Below are 18,212 nucleotides of genomic sequence, written 5' to 3'. Positions count from 1 at the left end.
AGTACTAAGAGGGACAGAAAGACCGAGGGGAACCAAGACAGACAGAAAGACAGACTAGCTAAGTCACCATGGCCACACTCTGGGCACAGGCCTTCCTCCTGGTCACCATAGCGATGACGGATGTCCAGGGAACGGTGGAGAAGGAGCTCTCTCCAGAGTGCAGGGAGTTCCTGTACATGGGGACGCCACCCGTGGGCCTGGAGAACCACTCGCTCCAGAAGATCTGCCAGCGCTACAACAACAAGCCGCGCTACGTCACGCTGTACGACACGGCCAACCACGTCCCCATCTACTCAGCCTACACCTTCAAACGCTCCGACGGGGAGAAAAGGGTGGACGTGCCCTGGATGTACGAGCCACAGGTAACCTGGAGACATTTCAAGTCAATAGTTGCATCCCAAAAGGCCACCTATCCCCTATTTAGTCCACTACTTTTGACAAAGGTAGTGCAATACATAGGGAATAGGGTGCCATTTGCGGTGCAGACACTGTAATGCCAGTCCAGTGGATTAGTCCATATTGTAGTATATCATAAGGTATGTTTTGCCATCGCTTTTGAATTTGAAAGTATGTGGCACTAGCTTCACTCTTTATATCATTTAAATGTAATTCAATAACACAAAGCCAATGCTCTATGGTCATCATGAAAATTACAGGATGCTGAACATCATTTCATAGTCTAATATTTGAATGATCATAAAGTCTCCTTTTTACAGCGAGCAAGCGTTTCAAAACGTAGCCTGTTCATGAATCTCATATCCATATCTACGACACTATTTATCGCTCCTTCATTCTCTCTCGTTGTTTGTTTGTCTCCCACCCAGCTGTCCACAGTTTCTGACACCAGGGAGATGCAGGCGTTCCCGCGCGGCTACATGCACAGGAACTTTGAGGACGCCCAGGCCATCCTGGACGACTATACCAACGCCGTCCTCTATGAGCGTGGCCACCTCAACCCTGACGAGCACCAAGCCGACCCAGACGACAAGGCCTCCACCTACACTCTGACCAACGTGGTGCCCCAGGTCCGCCATTTTGTTTTCAAGTTCTTTACTTAAAATTGTACTGTCACATTATGTATTGAACAAAAAATAACAGTGGGGTAATGGACTGAGATACTTTACTAAATACTGAGATACCTTTTTTTAAATAAATGAAATTAAAATCCCAGTCAGAAATAATTTAATACCAAAGTAAAATACCAACACCAGTGGATAGCTTTAGCAACCAATAAACAGAGGCACCTTTGTATGAAGTAACACTGCCTTTAAGGTCAGAGAGTTCAGCGCTGGCACCTGGAAAGAGCAGGAGCACGTAATCCGCAAGCGCCTCAACAACTACTGCCACGGCACCGCCTACGTTGTCACCGGAATCACCACCTCGGGGAACATGATCCGGCGCCATAACATTGACCGTGTGGCGGTGCCGACATACCTGTGGTCGGCCTACTGCTGTACCGACTACGACCACAACGCGCCGTACGATGAGCGCTACAAGTTTCCGGCGTTCGCCCACTACGCCCTCAATGAGAAGGAGAACAACCAGGTAAATCTAGAATAAAAATAGATGTATTTTATATAGTGCCTTTCATTACAAAGAGAATCTCAGACGCTGTAAAAACAAACAAAACGAATGTAGCAATCTGGCAGGTCTTGGACGATGGTTTAGTGTAGTCTATTCTCATATACTGTTATATCACATACAACAATCCCGCAAGAGATGGGTCCCGAAAGGCGACTTGACACGTCAATAGAAATATGAATTTGTTTGTTCATTCACTCACTCAATCGTTCATTTATTCATTCATCACTTTTGTTCCGTTCGTTCATTCATCCAACAGGTCCTGGAGTTGTCCATCAAGAAACTGGAGGAGTTCCTCCAGAGGTCCACCTTCGTGGACAAGAACTTCCAGATCTTTGTGGACGACTGTGTCCCGCCTGCCTTTTCTCTGCATTAGGATCCCCTGGTCTCTCAGTGGACTTGCCTCCCCAAACCACAAGACCTTACATTTAATTTACACTTCCTGCAATGAAAACAAGTAGTCAACAATAGCAGTCTTCTTAAAGTGCTGTTATTGATAGATTGATTCATGTTTTTTCCCCCCTCTCCAAATACTTTCTGCAAAGATCATGTAGGCCAAGATGATGTTCCCGTCTATGTCTGATTACATAAAGTTCACCCATCTTATGACATACAATTGATATATATTGTCATGAAATGGGTTCTATAATGTGACATTAGCAAGGCTAAGATAAACATTCAGAGCAACATTCCGTTTGTGCGTGGGAGGGGTGTCATGTGACCTGTGAAGAAAATAACATACCAGCTCAAACATAGAGTACAACGTGACAATAGAGGTTGTGGTTTAGTCCTATGGTTGGTTGTGCTCGACTCTAGAATATGAGATATGAGAATGTGGTTGACATCCCCTCCGGCAGATGTTTAACACCTTCCACTACCCTCCTGTGGTTTTCAACAGGAAATGTGTAAAACAACAACTGTTCAGACTGGTCTTACAAATAATAAAAGTCGTTGCTACTTGTTTCACTGAAGTTCCTGGATGGAATGTTGTTTATCTATACGTCCACAGCACAGGATGCTGCTGAGGGGAGGACGGCTCATAATAATGGCTGAAACGGAGTAAATGGAATGGCATTAAACACATGGAAACCATGTGTTTGATTTATTTGATACCATTCCACTAATTCCGCTCCAGCCATTACCACGAGCCTCTCCACCCCAATTAAGATGCCGCCAACCTCCTGTGATCCACAATCTTATTTACCGGAAGCGTATCATGCTAATTCCAGTGACAATCAAGTCTTTGAAGTAAAACTCTCATGGCACAGCTAGGTTTCCAGACTTCACCTACTACGCCTTCAACGAGGTAAATCTAGTTATTTTACTATTATATTACATACAGAATATTACTTTTGTGTCAAAAAATCCTGTACGGGATGGGTTGCTAACAACGAATTGACGCATAAATAAAACATATAATTCATTCACTCACTCATTCATTCATCCATCTCTTCCTCTGTTCCTCATCCACCAGGTCCTGGAGTTGACCATTAAGAAGCTGGAGTTCTTCCAGAGGTTTACCTTTGAGGAACTTCCAGATCTTTGTGGATGACTGTGTCACGCCATGCCTCTGCTTTGTATTAGGTGGACCACATTGAGTAGGAAAATGTTGTGTAACATTTCAGATAGAAATATGTTATGTAGAACAAACAGACATATAGACTTAGGAATAATTTCAGATCTATTAATGATATTTCTATCTGAAGGTTCCAGAACTTTATGCTCTGCCAAACACACCTCTGGTCTCACTGTGGGCCTATGCCTCCCCAAAACTCCTTACATTTAATTTACACTTCCTGCAATGGAAACGGATTGGATTTATGCAATGGATTTATGTTTTTATGTAATTATGTACATGATGCTGGATAATGTTCCTACAGTGTCTTCGGAAAGTATTCATAGCCTTTGACTTATTTCCTAAACAAAGACTGCTAAATAATATGTATTAAATACTGCCAGAGTTATATTTTAACATGCTTAACTGAACATATCCATAAAATCACAGCCTGTGCTTTTCAGAGAAAGCCAGGAATTTCAACGAGCACCAAAATACCCCCATTGTGAAAAGAAAGGAAAACAGTCATTTTAACAAACAACTGAGAGGCTAAACATGTCTTTCCCTCCGTAGCTTCGTATTTGCTTTAAATCCTGTCTGCTGGAGAAACTCACTGTTTGTCTACAGCTTCAGATGTGATTTACAGTGCTTTCAGAATGGATTCATAACCCCTTGACTTATTCCACGTTTTGTTGTGTTACAGCCTGAATTCCAAATGGATTACATCGCTTTTTTTTCTGACTCATCTACACACAATACCCCATCATGACAAAGTGAAAACATGTTTTTAGACATGTTAGCAAATGTATTCAAAATTAAATACAGATATCTCATTTACATAAGTTTTCACACTCCTGAGTCAATATGTTGTAGAAGCACCTATTGGCAGCGATTACAGCTGTGAGTCTTTCTGGGTAAGTCTCTAAGAGCTTTCCACACCTGGAATGTGCAGCATTTACCCATTATTCTTTTCAAAACTTTTCAAACTCTGTCAAATTAGTTGTTTATCATTGCTAGACAACCTTTTTCAGGTCTTGCCATATATTTTCAAGTATATTTAAGTCAAAACTATAACTCTGCCACTCAGGAACATTTACTCTCTTCTTGGTAAGCAACTCCAGGGTAATGTAGATTTGGCCTTGTGTTTTAGGTTATTGTCCTGCTGAATGGTGTATTCATCTTTTACCAATAGGTGTATTCATCTCCCAGTGTCTGGTGGAAAGCAGACTGAACCAGGTTTTCCTCTAGGAGTTTGCCTGTGCTTAGCTCCATTCAGTTTATTTTTTAACCTGAAAAACTCCCTAGTCGATTACAAGCATACCCATAACATGATGCAGCAATCACTACGCTTGAAAATATGGAGAGTGGTACTCAGTAATGTGTTGTATTCAGGACAAAAAGTGAATTACTTTGCCACATTTTTTGCAGTATTGCTTTAGTGCCTTGTTGCAAACAGGATGCATGTTTTGGAATATTTTTTTATTCTGTAGAGGCTTCCTTATTTTCACTCTGTCAAGTAGATTACTATTTTGGAGTAACTACAATGTTGCTGATCCATCCTCAGTTTTCTCCTATCACAGACATTAAACTCTGTAACTGTTTTAATGTCACCATTGGCCTCATGGTGAAATCCCTGAGCGGTTTCCTTCCTCTCCGGCAACTGAGTTAGGAAGGAAACCTGTATCTTTGGAGTGACTGGGTGTACTGATACACGATCCAAAGTGTAATTAATAACCATGCTCAAAGGGATATTTAATGTCTGCTTATTTTTTTACCAATAGGTGCCCTTCTTTACGAGGCATTGGAAAACCTCCCTGGTCTTTGTGGTTGAATCTGTGTTTGAAATTCACTGCTTGACTGAGGGAACTTAGAGATATTGGTAGGTGTGGGGCGGCAGGTAGCCTAGTGGTTAGAGCGTTGGACTAGTAACCGAAAGGTTGCAAGATCAAATCCCTGAGCTGACAAGGTAAAAATCTGTCGTTCTGTCCCTGAACAAGGCAGTTAACCCACTGTTCCTAAGCCATCATTGAAAATAAGAATGTGTTCTTAACTGACTTGCCTAGTTAAATAAAGGTAAAATAAACAATCAACAATAAAAAATCATGTTAAACACTATTATTGCACAGAGTGAGATGTAACTTATTATGTGACTGTTAAGCAAATGTTAACTCCTGAACTGCCATAACTTATTGACTCAAGACATTTTAGCGTTTCATTTTTTTATAAAATAATTTGAAATGTCAAAAAACAAAATTCCACTTTGACATGATGGTGTATGCCAGTGACACAAAATCTCAATTTAATCCATTTTAAATTCAGCCTGTAACACAAACAAATGTGGTAAAAGTCAAGGGGTCTGAATACTTTCTGAAGGCACTGTATGTCTGATTGAATAAAGTTCACCGATTCCAACAGTTGGATGACTCACTTCTTCTGACATACAACAGGTGTACTATATATAAAAGCGTGCTATGATATGACTACTACATTAGCAACGCTTTTTATTCAGAGCAATATTCAGCTGCTGCGTAGAAGGGGTGTCATGCGACCTCTGGGGGTTAAACAACTCTCACATTCAACAGGAACTGAGTGAAACAGCAACTATTCAGACAGGTTTCACCAGTAATAATGAGTAGAAATAAAAACAAAGTCATTGCTACTGATTTCACTGAAATTCCTGATTGGAATGTTGTTTTTCTGCACACGTCTTTACTGGAAACCCATCATACTAATTCCAGTGAAAATCAATGAATCCACAAGAAGTCTGAAGGAAAATTGCCAGGCCTCCATTTTGTTTCAGAGCCTTCGTGAAGTTTCATTTCCAATCTACCACTGCACAACGCCTTATTCTGCTCACACCTCAGTCTTTACATGAGAGGATAAGACTAGCCACAGACCTACACACACACACACACACACACTTTGCATCTCTCCACTTCAGGGGATGAGAGGCAGTGTACAGTGGAGAGATCACAATCAGCTCTGACTACATTCTACACCGATGGACACTGACACAGGTGACCTTGGGTCCCTCTTTACAGAGCAAAGAGCATGAGATACATAACAAAAGACACAGCCTTTCAGGGCCTAACAGAGCCTGTGTTTTCATATGACCAAGTAAAAGACATCTATCCAATGCGTCATGCTTTAGCTGGGACTAGTCCTGGGTAATCTAAGAAAGCTGAACACTGATAACATTAACTGATGCTCTTCACTTTGCTATGGCCGGCTCGCCACTTTGAATATATGGAAATAGACCTGACAATGGGAAGTCGAGATGGGCCGACCCACTGAGTATCTCTTCATGAGAGAGATGAGACTGTACAGAGAGTTATAGACTACCACGGGAAAGAGTGAAGGGAGAGACCGGAATATCACGCACGAAGTAGCAACAGTAGTGTGTGAAGGGCAGGGGGGAGCGAGGGGAACACATGCCGACACGGAGTGAGGCAAACAAGACAACTAAACAAGATCAGTTCAAGAGAGAGACTGAGCAGCTAACATGGTCACCGTGAAACACTTCTCCATCTACTCTTCTCTGTCCCTGGCGGTCCTGCTGATACTGGGCTGTATGCGAGAGTCCCAGGCCGGGGTGGTGGAGGACTTTAACCACGTGGAGCGCTGTAAGGACTCCCTGTACATGGGAACCCCACCTCGGGGCTACTTCCTCAGTAACTCCCTGAAGAAGCTCTGCCAGCGCTACGAGGACAAGCCACGCTTCGTCACCCTCTACGACCCCCACAAACACATCCCCGTATACTCGGCTTATACCTTCAAGAAGTCCGATGGCGAGAAGAGGGTAGACTTCCCCTGGATGTTCGAGCCACAGGTAGAAGAGTGTGTGTGTGTGTGTAGTGTGTGTGTATGTGTGTTGGATTTCACCTTTGAACATAAGCCAAAATGTTTATATGCTCCAATATAGCGAGTCAGCATCCCCATTATGTAATTTCAAAACATATTTGATAAAGGTTCTCTCATGGATACAGATGACTGACACCCATACACTAGTAGGTAAATCTTGCCGAGCTGTGAGGACAATATTGCTGCTCTAGGCAAAATTAGAAGCTTAAGATAAGCCGCTTCATGGGCTGTGTGAATTGGTGTTACAATAGGACATTGTTGTAATCTGTTCGTGTAGGCAGCAGTATTGTGCATATGCAAATTAATTTAATCTTAATTTCTTCATCAAAATCCTCTCTTTCTCTCCCTCTGGCTCTATACCCCCCATCTCCGTCCGTCTGTATCCTCTACCCCCTCTCTCTCTCTCCCTCCACCCCCCCCCCCTCCATCCGTCTGTAGTTGGCGTCAGAGAAGGGCAGTAGCAACATGGAGCCGTTCCCCCAGTCCTCCTCCCACATGCACATGAACTTTGAGGACAGCCAGGCGGTGCTGGAGGACTATGCTGACGTGGTCCAGTACGAGAGAGGGCATCTCAACCCCGACGAGCACCAGGCTGATCCCCTTGACAAGGCCTCCACCTACACACTGACCAACGTGGTGCCCCAGGTAAGTTGGTTCAGTCTGCACATATAAAAGGTAGTTTGGTGTGTCTACCTTACACTGTTTAAGCGTAGGAGAGGGTGGAAGAAGAATAAGTATGGGGAAATAACAGGAATGATCTTGCTTTTTGCCCCAGATCCGTGAGTTCAATATCGGGCCCTGGGCCGAGCACGAGGACCTCATCCGCAAGCGCCTCAACAACTACTGCCGCGGCAAAGCCTACGTGATCACCGGGGTCACAACCTCTGGGAACATGATCCGCCGCGACAACCTGGACCGCGTGGCCATTCCCGAGTACATGTGGTCGGCCTACTGCTGCACCGACTACGACCAGAACGCGCCCTACTTCCTGCGGTACAAGTTCCCGGCGTTCGGGGCCTACGGGCTGAATGACCGCGTCAACAACCACCTGGTGGAGGTTCCGGTGAAGAACCTGGAGAAGTTCCTCAGGGGAAGGATGGACGTGGACAAGAACTTCCAGATCTTCTACAACGACTGTGTGCCTGACTCATAGTGAGCAACCTTGTGATAGTGATTGCAATCAAGCCAGCCTCAATGTCAGCTCTACATTGTCATCTACTTTCTGTATCGAGTAGATTCTGAAAATATGAATGTAGCCTGTGGGTGAGTTGTTGCTTACAAGCAATAAAGATGATCTTTCAAACCGTGTTCCGCTTCCATTGTCCATTCAATGTATAACAACTAATGTGAAGTTTAGGCCTAACCCCTAGTTCAAGAAACAGCTTTTCGTAAGAAAATGAATCTCACTTTCATGCAGACACTGCTCCTAAAATGTGCAGTCAGACTCAGAGCCTTTTGAGACTATAGACATAGCAGCATTTGGGTGGTAAAACCCTTCTCCATGTAAAATAATCATGTCCTATTTAAAACCCAATGTCTGTTCTTTGATCAGAAGCTTCATTTGCATGTTGGCCTCTGGGTAACAAGAACAAGTCAGAGTGATTTGAATCAAGGAGAACTTGCCGGGCTTATATTCTCTACTGCAGAGACAGACTGCACTGAACGGCATAGAAAAAAAGTCAAGATGTTGATTGTCTGGTATGAGATGAGAGGAATCCATAAGAATTCATGTTGGATAATTACTGTATTCACATTCCGGAATTATATTCACCAGGCTTGACTATCTTTTAAAGGTTTATTTACTGCCACAGAACTAGGGTTGCAAAATTCCCTGAAAAAAATGGTTTCCCAGATATCCCAGTTGGAGGATCCCTGATTTCGGGAACCGGGATTTCGGGAAAAACAGGGAATTTATTGAAAGTTCCAGGGGCCTCATTTATCAATATTACATAGAAACTATTCTCAAATACTACTTACGAATGGAATTTACCATTTTCGTTGGCAAAGAAAAAGTGTGATTTATCAAACAATCCTACGAGCCTCATATGCAGATAACCATAGATAAATACCAATTGTTCTCAGACTCAGTGCTCGTGCACGACATTGGCTATTTGCATTTCGAAACGCCCCTAATTAAACATATACGGTCAAAATCATCCTTTTAAAGCCTGTGGGGACTATACAACGCCATCTTATGAAATACAACAGTGCTACCCATAAACGCTACGAAATCAAAAAAATTCAGACTGAAATAGGGGTGCTAACAACCCTCATATCGAAGTAAACTTGGAGTCATGCAATTGCATGGTCTGTAGTCGAGGAAGCTGGTGGGAGGAGCTATAGGAGGACGGGCTCATTGTAATGGCTGGAATGGAATTAGGTTTCCATTAGTTTGATACCGTTCCCTCTATTCAATTCCAAGCATTACAATAAGCCTCTCCTATTATAGCTTCTCCCACCAGCCTCCTCTGGTTTAGTCCTCCCACCACAACTCGGGAAACCATGCCATTTATTAGACTATGAAATAACTTATGAACTTCACAGGGTGGTGAAAGTGCACAGTGATGTTGATGCTAGTGATGCACCGATATTACATTTTTGGTCGATAGCGATATTTTCCTTGCCAAAACACCCGATACGATAACCGCTATTTACAATTTTAGCGGCCTTTTAAGCATTCTAGTACAGTTAAATAGTTAGACCACTGCGTCCATGTGTGTGTGTTAAGACACTGCATCTCAGTGCAAGAGGCGTCACTACAGTCCCTGGTTCGAATCCAGGCTTTATCACATCCGGCCGTGATTGGGAGTCCCATAGGGCGGCACACAATTGGCCCAGCTTCGTCCGGGTTTGGCCGGGGTAGGCCGTCATTGTAAATAAGAATTTATTCTTAACTGACTTTCTTAGTTAAATAAAGGTTACACACACACACACACCAAAATGTTATTTTGTTGGCATTTACTTATGTCCCCATCAGTTACACCAGCTCTGTCAGGAGGAATGGGCAAAAATTCACCCAATTTATTGTGGGAAGCTTGTGGAAGGCTACCCAAAACGTTTGACCCAAGTTAAACAATTTAAAGGCAATGCTACCAAATACTAATTGAGTGCATGTAAACTTCTGACCCACTGGGAATGTGATGAAATAAATAAAAGCTGAAATAAATCACTCTTTACTATTATTCTGACATTTCACATTCTTAAAATAAAGTGGTGATCCTAACTGACCTAAAACAGGGAATTTTTACTAGGATTAAATGTCAGGAATTGTTAAAAACTGAGCTTAAATGTATTTGGCTAAGGTGTATGTAAACTTCCGACTTCAACTGTATATCATGCATCCCTAGTTGATGCTCCTCTCAAAAAAAATATAGAGAATCTTATTCTGGTGACATGATGATCGATGCTTGACTGACATTTGACAAATATTCTCTCTCTTATCCATAATAATCTCATCATGTAGACTAGACAACCCGCACAGCCTACCTGCACTGTATCTGTGAGCTGTTGGCTAGAGAGTACATGCCAAGACCAGAGTCGGCACATTTTCTACTTAATGTAACACAGCAGTTTGTGACAGAAGTATCGGTAGAGTTGAGCACACTCTGAAGCAAACATTCATATTGATTAATCTCACTTGGGTTTACGCACAGATTTGCACGTATGCATGATTGATGAGGCCCCAGGAATATTGCAACCCTACACAGAACTAGAGTGATTCTGTTACTATGGTAATGTCCTCACACCATATGAAGTCTGCATTTATCCACAAGAGGGCAATAGTGTTATACTCATACACTACCTGTCCCTACTTGCTGTACAGGACAGTACAAATATATTTAACATATCTTTATTTGTGGATCATAACAGATATTCTCTTTCAAATATACATTATTTAAAAAATATTTTCTCAGATAATTACAACAGACATTTAATGAAACGATTATCCAATTAAGTCCTTACAAGAATTCTATCTGGCTGCAATTAGTGGGGAAAAAAGATCAGAATTGGGCTGCCTGTGTAAACGCAGCTAAAGAGTTCTCGACACATCGCTTCTTTTCCCCCTGATCTGTCCTTCTCCGTTTCATTTCCGGGAAGTCTGAGGCAGACACAAGTTATAGAAAGAGCTATGATCCAGTGACCCTACTTTTTTCCATGACACCCACCCCAGCCCCTGCACCGACGTCATCTCCAGTCTGGGCCCATAGTAGTGAGGGTCCATCACCAGCAGGTAGCTCCCCTGGCCCCCAGGCCGAGTGCACACACCCAGGATCCCCTTGGAGGAGTTGTCCCGGTCGCCTCCCATCATGACAGGGGACCCCTGGCTCTGGAAGTGCTGGTGGAGCTCCTCAGCAGCCCTCTCTAGTTCTACCCCTCCACCCCGCACGTGGACAACCTTACAGGGGACGTCGTAGTAGTAGTCGAGGACCAGGGCCGCCTCAAACGTCCCTATCCACTCGCGAGAACCAGCGAACATGGCAAGCTTGTCCCCCATTGCGACCAGGGCGTGCTGGATTTCGGGGAGGCTGGGTGGGGGTCTGCATTTGCCCTTAGGTGGTGGTGGGGCCCAGCTCTGGCACAGCCAAGAGGCCATGGTCTGTAAGGTGCGGTAGCCACAGCCCCAGCCCCTGTCGTCCTGTCCATCACACCCATAGTGGAAGTAGAGACACTCCCCAGATATTAGGGAGCATTTGACAACATCTGGTGCTGGGCTAGGAAGTCCAATGTGTGCATTCTTCAGCAGAGTCTCTGTCCAATCTGCATTACACTCTGTGCCTTTGTGTTTTTTTCCCTCCACTGCCTTTTCACCCCAGTCAATCCCCTCAGAAACGTTTTCCCCTAGATTAGCCATATGTCTTCAAGCCTTGAGAACCCTTGTCAATGTGGCAATTCTGCTGTTATTCCATGATGCACGTCATTTTCTTCTTCAATCTAAACCTTAAAAATCCAGGTAGAAGTGCAATTTTGTTACTCGGTTTTCCTTTTTCATTTACCTTGAATATTATTCGATGTACAGAGAAAAACATACGTGGAGTTTTTTACAGTCTGATCAAAACTGTGACTTAGTTCGTCGCTGAAATAGTTCCCTCTATCCGCAAAAGTTGACGAATGAGTTCCTATCTGGACTTGGTGGGAAACATTTTCTGAAACGACGTAGGCGCTTGTTATTGGTCACTATTTTATGGATTACACATTCTCAATATTTTAAACATAGATTGTCCCCCTTCCCTTAACACCTCCCCCTTCTTTTGCATCATGCGCACAGTCGCACACCTGTAAATGATTGATTGACAGCTGGCTGTCAGTGATCCTGCCTGGATGATCAGGCTAGTCTGTATAATTTTGTAATATAGCCTACCACATAAACTGTCAAATTCCGTATGATATTACGCATTGCAGTAATTAACACTTCTCAGTCTTACCGTTTTCACAGTCGAACAGATGTTTTTGTTACTAAAAAATGAAATTGTTCTTGGTGGTGATCTCCCTACCTTGTGCGCGTGTGGAGAAGATAATGACTGACGATGACCACAAAAAAAAAATATTCCAACGGTCGTCTCGAGATTCTGCCAATACATTTTGCTGTTGGGTCAGCTTTTCTTTGAAACCGAAAATATGTCTCAATTTTGTCTCCCAAGTCCTCTAAAATCAGAAAAACATTGGGATATAGACGGGCTACAAGTAAAATGCTATGAAGTGCAAGTGCCAAACGCAAAATGAGGATACAGTGAATAGATAATTCTTCAAAAAGAGAGAGGCATTGTTTTCGCAACCTCACATTCTTCTGCTGTGGTATATTTGCGATCACACAATTTCATGTGCATCCTGCCATCTACGATGCGGGATGGAAACAGAAAATAACGGAACTACCAAAAATAAATCAAACAACTTTTCATTTAAAAATAAATAAAACAGATATGATCTCTACGCAGGCTCAAGAGGAACCTGGGGGGTGGGTCTTCCCTTACCATTACCCCTTGCAAGTCTTCAGATGTAAAATCCCTAAATTCCAAAAACGTTTCTGCCGCAGCCACAATAATGTCCAGTTTCTTCGACTTCTCGGAGACTTGCTGTGCAGTTTATAACTGTGGCAAGGAACGCAACAAAATCCACCTTTTTAATGCACATGGTATATTTGTCTTGCAGCAAACATTTACTACAGGCTGTGGTATATCCACTACCATATCTTCACTGGCATCACTTGTTATCTCAATTATTTTAATAGCCTCCGCATAGGAGATTCGATTGACCTCTCTATCCTCAATTTCATTCACCCTTACAGGGCACTCCAGGAACTAAGCATCACGATCCCCACCACAATTGCAACACTTCACCCTCACCACAATTGCAACACTTCACCCTCACCACAATTGCAACACTTCACCCTCACCACAATTGCAACACTTCACCCTCACATTTTTCCTGTGCACCTGTTTCATTAGATGGTGTCTACATCTGAATTGGTCTGGCCTGGGTTTCCCAAAAGCATCCTAGAACTAAAATAACATTCGATTGAAACTAAATGGATGAAAGAGGATTTTCGTGAGTCCAGAGTAAGTAGCCTAGTGTAGCAATGAAAAAACAAAAATAACACATTAAATTGTGGCAGCTTTTATATGAGAAAGTTTGGTCTGTCTCACTATTCTTTTGGCTGTCTTTAATGGTCAATGGCAAATACGTTTCTGTCTGTAATGTAGGCAATTTAAGTGACAATGCACTCTTTAAATTGTCAAAACATATGAAGTTATAGGATGTTGTAGGCCTATAGCCAATGCTTCTTCATCCCCTGCAGGTAAATGGGGAATGGCTGATGTACTCCAACAAACTGGTGTTCTCTCTTGGCATGTGTTCTCTCCCCACCCTCAGTGGCAGCCTGATAGTCAGAAGGGTTAAAACCGTCATACCCATCGAGTGCCACTATAAAAAGTGAGTCCTGAGTGGCATGATGGTAGTGAATTATATATGTTGAGGTACATTCTAATTGAGAAAATGGCACACATAGCAAACCACAGAAAAAAACATGACTTTTACAGTCCACTTTATAGCTCACTCTCAGATGGTCATTAAGGGAGACAAAGATTTATCATATTTCATAGCTTTTGTTTCTTAGGAAACAAAGTGAGTGGGGAGCTGCTGATTCAACATTGATGCCTATGACCTCCACCATCAGTGCCATGTGGCTGCTACACTTCTCTCTACACATCATGAATGGTGAAACTTACTAAGGGCTGGGATATGAGCTCACAACCACTGACACAATAGCACAAATACAATTTATTTTCGCTATTTTGAAGTTGAAGATGGAATTATGAATCTGTCATACTACACCACGTATTACCACTTCATAAGGTAACCATGTAATTTAGACTAAGGACCAAATAACAGAGAGACAATGGCTGAGTTTGAAATATGTCTTGCCAACTACTTACTAAAACTGCATACTGTGTACTAATCGTACTACATACTACTTATAACGTACTGTTTAAGAAAATAGAATGAAGTAAGCAACAAAAAAACCACATACTAGGCTCATCCATACCGAGAATGCATAATCTACTGCGCAATTTCGTTGATTCCCGACATTGGTTAATTTTGGTACAGCGCGTCACCATATCTAATTATCAGCTGTTGTCAAACACACGTGGGTCTCGAATGACGATTTTCTTCCTGAATAGAGTCGTAGAAGATTATCGATTGGCCGCTCTAAAAATGAAAATACGTTAACAACGGAGGCAGTCGGGAAGAGGAGAGATCAGGTGGGACCATTCTAGCCAATGAGAGTGCAGATACGCGTGTGAACAACATGCGCACAAATCCGATATAAAGTTGTTTTTCTCAAAGTTGACGGGATGTCACTTGTCCTACTTGTATCAGTACACTCGTAACAACCTAAGCATTACGAAACGTATATTCTATCAAATAAGCCTCACGGAGCAAATAAGCCATTACATTTTTGACATACCCAAAATGTCTACCATTTAGAAGGCAAGAATGAGTATTCAGACAAGGCCATTGTCTCCTTTCTACAACAGGTGAACGGGGCGCGCCCGCACCTCCACTGTGTACCAGCAGGGGGAGCCAGTGTTGTTGGAGGCCAGGGTGTAAGGCCCGCTGCATCCCTCTGACGATCTAAGTGAACTACTTTGTCACACGGAACTCTGACCCTCTCTCTGTGCCTAGCTACAAATGCATTGGAACGCATGGGACAGTGTCTCACAGAGAGGAACAAGCCTGTGTTTGTATAGATAACAGTGGGCTTTCATGCATAACTTCCTGTATGTGTGAATGTACTACTATGTACAGTGCATTTGGAAAGTACACTTTCAGACCCCTTCCCTTTTTCCACATTTTGTTACATTACAGCCTTTTTCTAAAATGGATTAAATACATTTTTTCTTCATCAATCTACACACAATACCCCATAATGACAACACAAAAACAGGTTTTTAGAAATGTTTACTAATGTATATAATAAACAGAAATACCTTATTTACATAAGTATTCGCACCCTTTACTCAGTACTTTGATGAAGCACCTTTGGCAGTGATTACAGCCTCGAGTCTTCCTGGGTATGATGTTACAAGCTTGGCACACCTGTATTTGGGGAAATTCTCCCATTCTTCTCTGCAGATCCTCTCAAGATCTGTCAGGTTGGATGGGAAGGGTCGCTGCACAGCTATTTTCAGGTCTCTCCAGAGATGTTCGATAAGGTTCAAGTCCGGGCTCTGGCTGGGCCACTCAGGGACATTCAGAGACTTGTCCCGAAGCCACTCCTGCGTTGTCTTGGCTGTGTGCTTAGTTTCGTTGCTCTGTTGGAAGTTGAACCTTCGCCCCAGTCTGAGGTCCTTAGCGCTCTGGAGCAGGTTTTCATCAAGGATCTCTGTTCTTTGCTCCGTTCACCTTTCCCTCAATCCTGACTAGTATCCCAGTCCCTGCCGCTGAAAAACATCGCCATCGCATGATGCTGCCATCACCATGCTTCACCGTAGGGATGGTGCCAGGTTTCCTCCAGATGTGATGCTTGGCATTCACACCAAATTGTTCAATCTTGGTTTCATCAGACCAGAGAAGCTTGTTTCTCATGGTCAAATTCCTTTAGGTGCCTTTTGGCAAACTCCAAGCGGGCTGTAATGTGCCTTTTACTGATGAGTGGCTTACGTCTGGCCACTCTACCATAAAGGCCTGATTGGTGGAGTGCTGCAGAGATGATTGTCCTTCTGGAAAGTTCTCCCATCTCCACAGAGGAACTCTGGAGCTCTGTCAGAGTGACCATCGGGTTCTTGGTCACTTCCCTGACTAAGGCCCTTCTCCCCCGATTGCTCAGTTTGGCAGGGCGGGCCAACTATAGGAAGAGTCTTGGTTGTTCCAAACTTCTTTCATTTAAGAATGATGGAGGCCACTGTGTTCTTGGGGACCTTCGATGCTGCTGAAATGTTTTGGTACCTTTCCCCAGATCTGTGCCTCGACACAATAATGTCTCGGAGCTCTACGGACAATTCCTTCAACCTCATGACTTGGTTTTTGCTCTGACATGCACTGCCAACTGTGGGACCTTAGAAAACTGATAGTGATGGGCCCGGCACATCCCTACTGCAAACAGGTTACTTTCCTCTTTTAAGCTCACAGCTTCACATATGTCTACAAGACTGAGAGGCTAGATCAAGTTGGCATAATATCGACAAATTATATTCACTAATTGGATAGGCTTTTAATGGTTATCCTCCTTGGGGTGATTAGTGAATGATATGCTGGCATGGCTGGTGTCCACTGCATAGTAATGACAATTACTGTTTCTTTACACCACAATGTGGCCACTACAGACTCTACCCAACCCCATTGAAGGGGTCACCTTTCTATCGCTGGACAGCCTTCCAAAGATTATAGCTTGAGTTACTTCAGGTGTCAAGCTAAGATAATAGAATCAAAATGCAGTGATAAAATAACCTATGTGATAAGAATATGTCGGGATGATGAATAATTATGCCTGAAAGCATGTGGTGTTTGAAATGAAACTGGGTAAAATCCACAGGTGGTGAACTATACTGTGGTTAGATGGATCGGGTAGTTTGACTATTTCCATGGTTGTGGTGTGGTGGGGAAACGCCCTCTTAGGTCACACTTCTATTTTATTCCTAAATAAAGACGGTTAAATAATATGTATTAAGTACTGCCAGAGTTTTATTTTAACATACTGCGTGTTATGTATCTAACTATGCTTAACTGAACACATCCATAAAATCGTGGTCTGTGCTTTCCGGGAAAAGCCAGGAATTTCAACAATTTCACCAAAATACCCCCATTGTGAAAAGAAAGGAAAACAGTCATTTTAACAAACAACTGAGAGGCTAAACATGTCTTTCCCTCCGTAGCTTCGTATTTGCTTTAAATCCTGTCTGCTGGAGAAACTCACTGTTTGTCTACAGCTTCAGATGTGATTTACAGTGCTTTCAGAATGGATTCATAACCCCTTGACTTATTCCACATTTTGTTGTGTTACAGCCTGAATTCCAAATGGATTACATCGCTTTTTTTCTGACCCATCTACACACAATACCCCATCATGACAAAGTGAAAACATGTTTTTAGACATTTTTGCAAACCGGATGCATGTTTTGGAATTTTTTTATTCTGTACAGGCTTCCTTATTTTCACTCTGTCAATTAGGTTAGTATTGTGGCGCAACCACAATGTTGTTGATCCATCCTCAGTTTTCTCCTTTTACTATTTTAAAGTAACCATTGGCCTCATGGTGAAATCCATGAGCGGTTTCTTTCCTCTCCAGCAGCTGAGTTAGGAAGGACTCCTGTATCTTTGTAGTGACTGGGTGTATTGACACACCATCCAAAGTGTAATTAATAATTTCACCATGATCAAAGGGATATTCAATGTCAGCTTCTTTTTCTTTTACCCATCTACCAATAGGTGCCCTCCTTTACAAGGCATTGGAAAACCTCCCTGGTCTTTGTGGTTGAATCTGTGTTTGAAATCCACTGCTTGACTGAGGGACCTTACAGATAATTGTATGTGTACAGAGATGAGGAAGTCATAAAAAAAATCACGTTAAACACTATTATTTCACACAGTGAGTCCATGGAACTTATTATGTGACTTGTTAAGCAAATCTTTACTCCTGAACTTACTTATTTTATTGTCATAATGGTCTCATCCATAACCGTCGGTTACACGGTAATACAGTAATTGTCCGAGCCCTATG

General features: G+C 42.8%; 3 protein-coding genes across 3 annotated transcripts; 2 read left to right on the top strand and 1 right to left on the bottom strand.

Moving 5' to 3' along the window:
• Positions 1–68: 68 nt before the first annotated feature.
• LOC120048981 (endonuclease domain-containing 1 protein-like) lies at positions 69–3,133 on the top strand. Its single transcript, XM_038995244.1, has 5 exons — positions 69–362; positions 825–1,025; positions 1,273–1,545; positions 1,841–1,930; positions 3,056–3,133. The coding sequence occupies exons 1-5, from the start codon at positions 69–71 to the stop codon at positions 3,131–3,133; spliced, it is 936 nt and encodes a 311-aa protein (XP_038851172.1).
• A 3,505-nt stretch (positions 3,134–6,638) lies between these two features.
• LOC120048980 (endonuclease domain-containing 1 protein-like) lies at positions 6,639–8,150 on the top strand. The gene is made up of 3 exons (XM_038995243.1): positions 6,639–6,965; positions 7,436–7,642; positions 7,773–8,150. Exons 1-3 carry the CDS (start codon positions 6,639–6,641, stop codon positions 8,148–8,150), a joined length of 912 nt encoding a protein of 303 aa, XP_038851171.1.
• Positions 8,151–10,266: 2,116 nt separating this feature from the next.
• On the bottom strand, positions 10,267–12,183 carry ufsp1 (UFM1-specific peptidase 1 (non-functional)). The gene has a single exon (XM_038995486.1). The coding sequence runs from the start codon at positions 11,847–11,849 to the stop codon at positions 11,082–11,084; it is 768 nt and encodes a 255-aa protein (XP_038851414.1). The 5' UTR covers positions 11,850–12,183; the 3' UTR covers positions 10,267–11,081.
• Positions 12,184–18,212: the final 6,029 nt, after the last annotated feature.

This window comes from Salvelinus namaycush, chromosome 6 (assembly GCF_016432855.1).
Source record: "Salvelinus namaycush isolate Seneca chromosome 6, SaNama_1.0, whole genome shotgun sequence".
In the NCBI taxonomy this organism is placed as follows: Eukaryota; Metazoa; Chordata; class Actinopteri; order Salmoniformes; family Salmonidae; genus Salvelinus; species Salvelinus namaycush.
The sequence above is the reverse complement of the archived record's forward strand: the minus strand, read 5'-3'. Positions and strand labels throughout refer to the sequence as shown.

Bases quoted from the DNA above. Each gene is read 5' to 3' on its own strand.
- LOC120048981 (XM_038995244.1), top strand. From the start codon at position 69: ATGGCCACACTCTGGGCACAGGCCTTCCTCCTGGTCACCATAGCGATG. The intron at 363-824 runs GTAACCTGGAGA...TCTCCCACCCAG, and splicing joins CCTGGATGTACGAGCCACAG to CTGTCCACAGTTTCTGACAC. The intron at 1,546-1,840 runs GTAAATCTAGAA...TTCATCCAACAG, and splicing joins ATGAGAAGGAGAACAACCAG to GTCCTGGAGTTGTCCATCAA.
- LOC120048980 (XM_038995243.1), top strand. From the start codon at position 6,639: ATGGTCACCGTGAAACACTTCTCCATCTACTCTTCTCTGTCCCTGGCG. The intron at 6,966-7,435 runs GTAGAAGAGTGT...ATCCGTCTGTAG, and splicing joins CCTGGATGTTCGAGCCACAG to TTGGCGTCAGAGAAGGGCAG. The intron at 7,643-7,772 runs GTAAGTTGGTTC...TTTTTGCCCCAG, and splicing joins TGACCAACGTGGTGCCCCAG to ATCCGTGAGTTCAATATCGG.
- ufsp1 (XM_038995486.1), bottom strand. From the start codon at position 11,849: ATGGCTAATCTAGGGGAAAACGTTTCTGAGGGGATTGACTGGGGTGAA.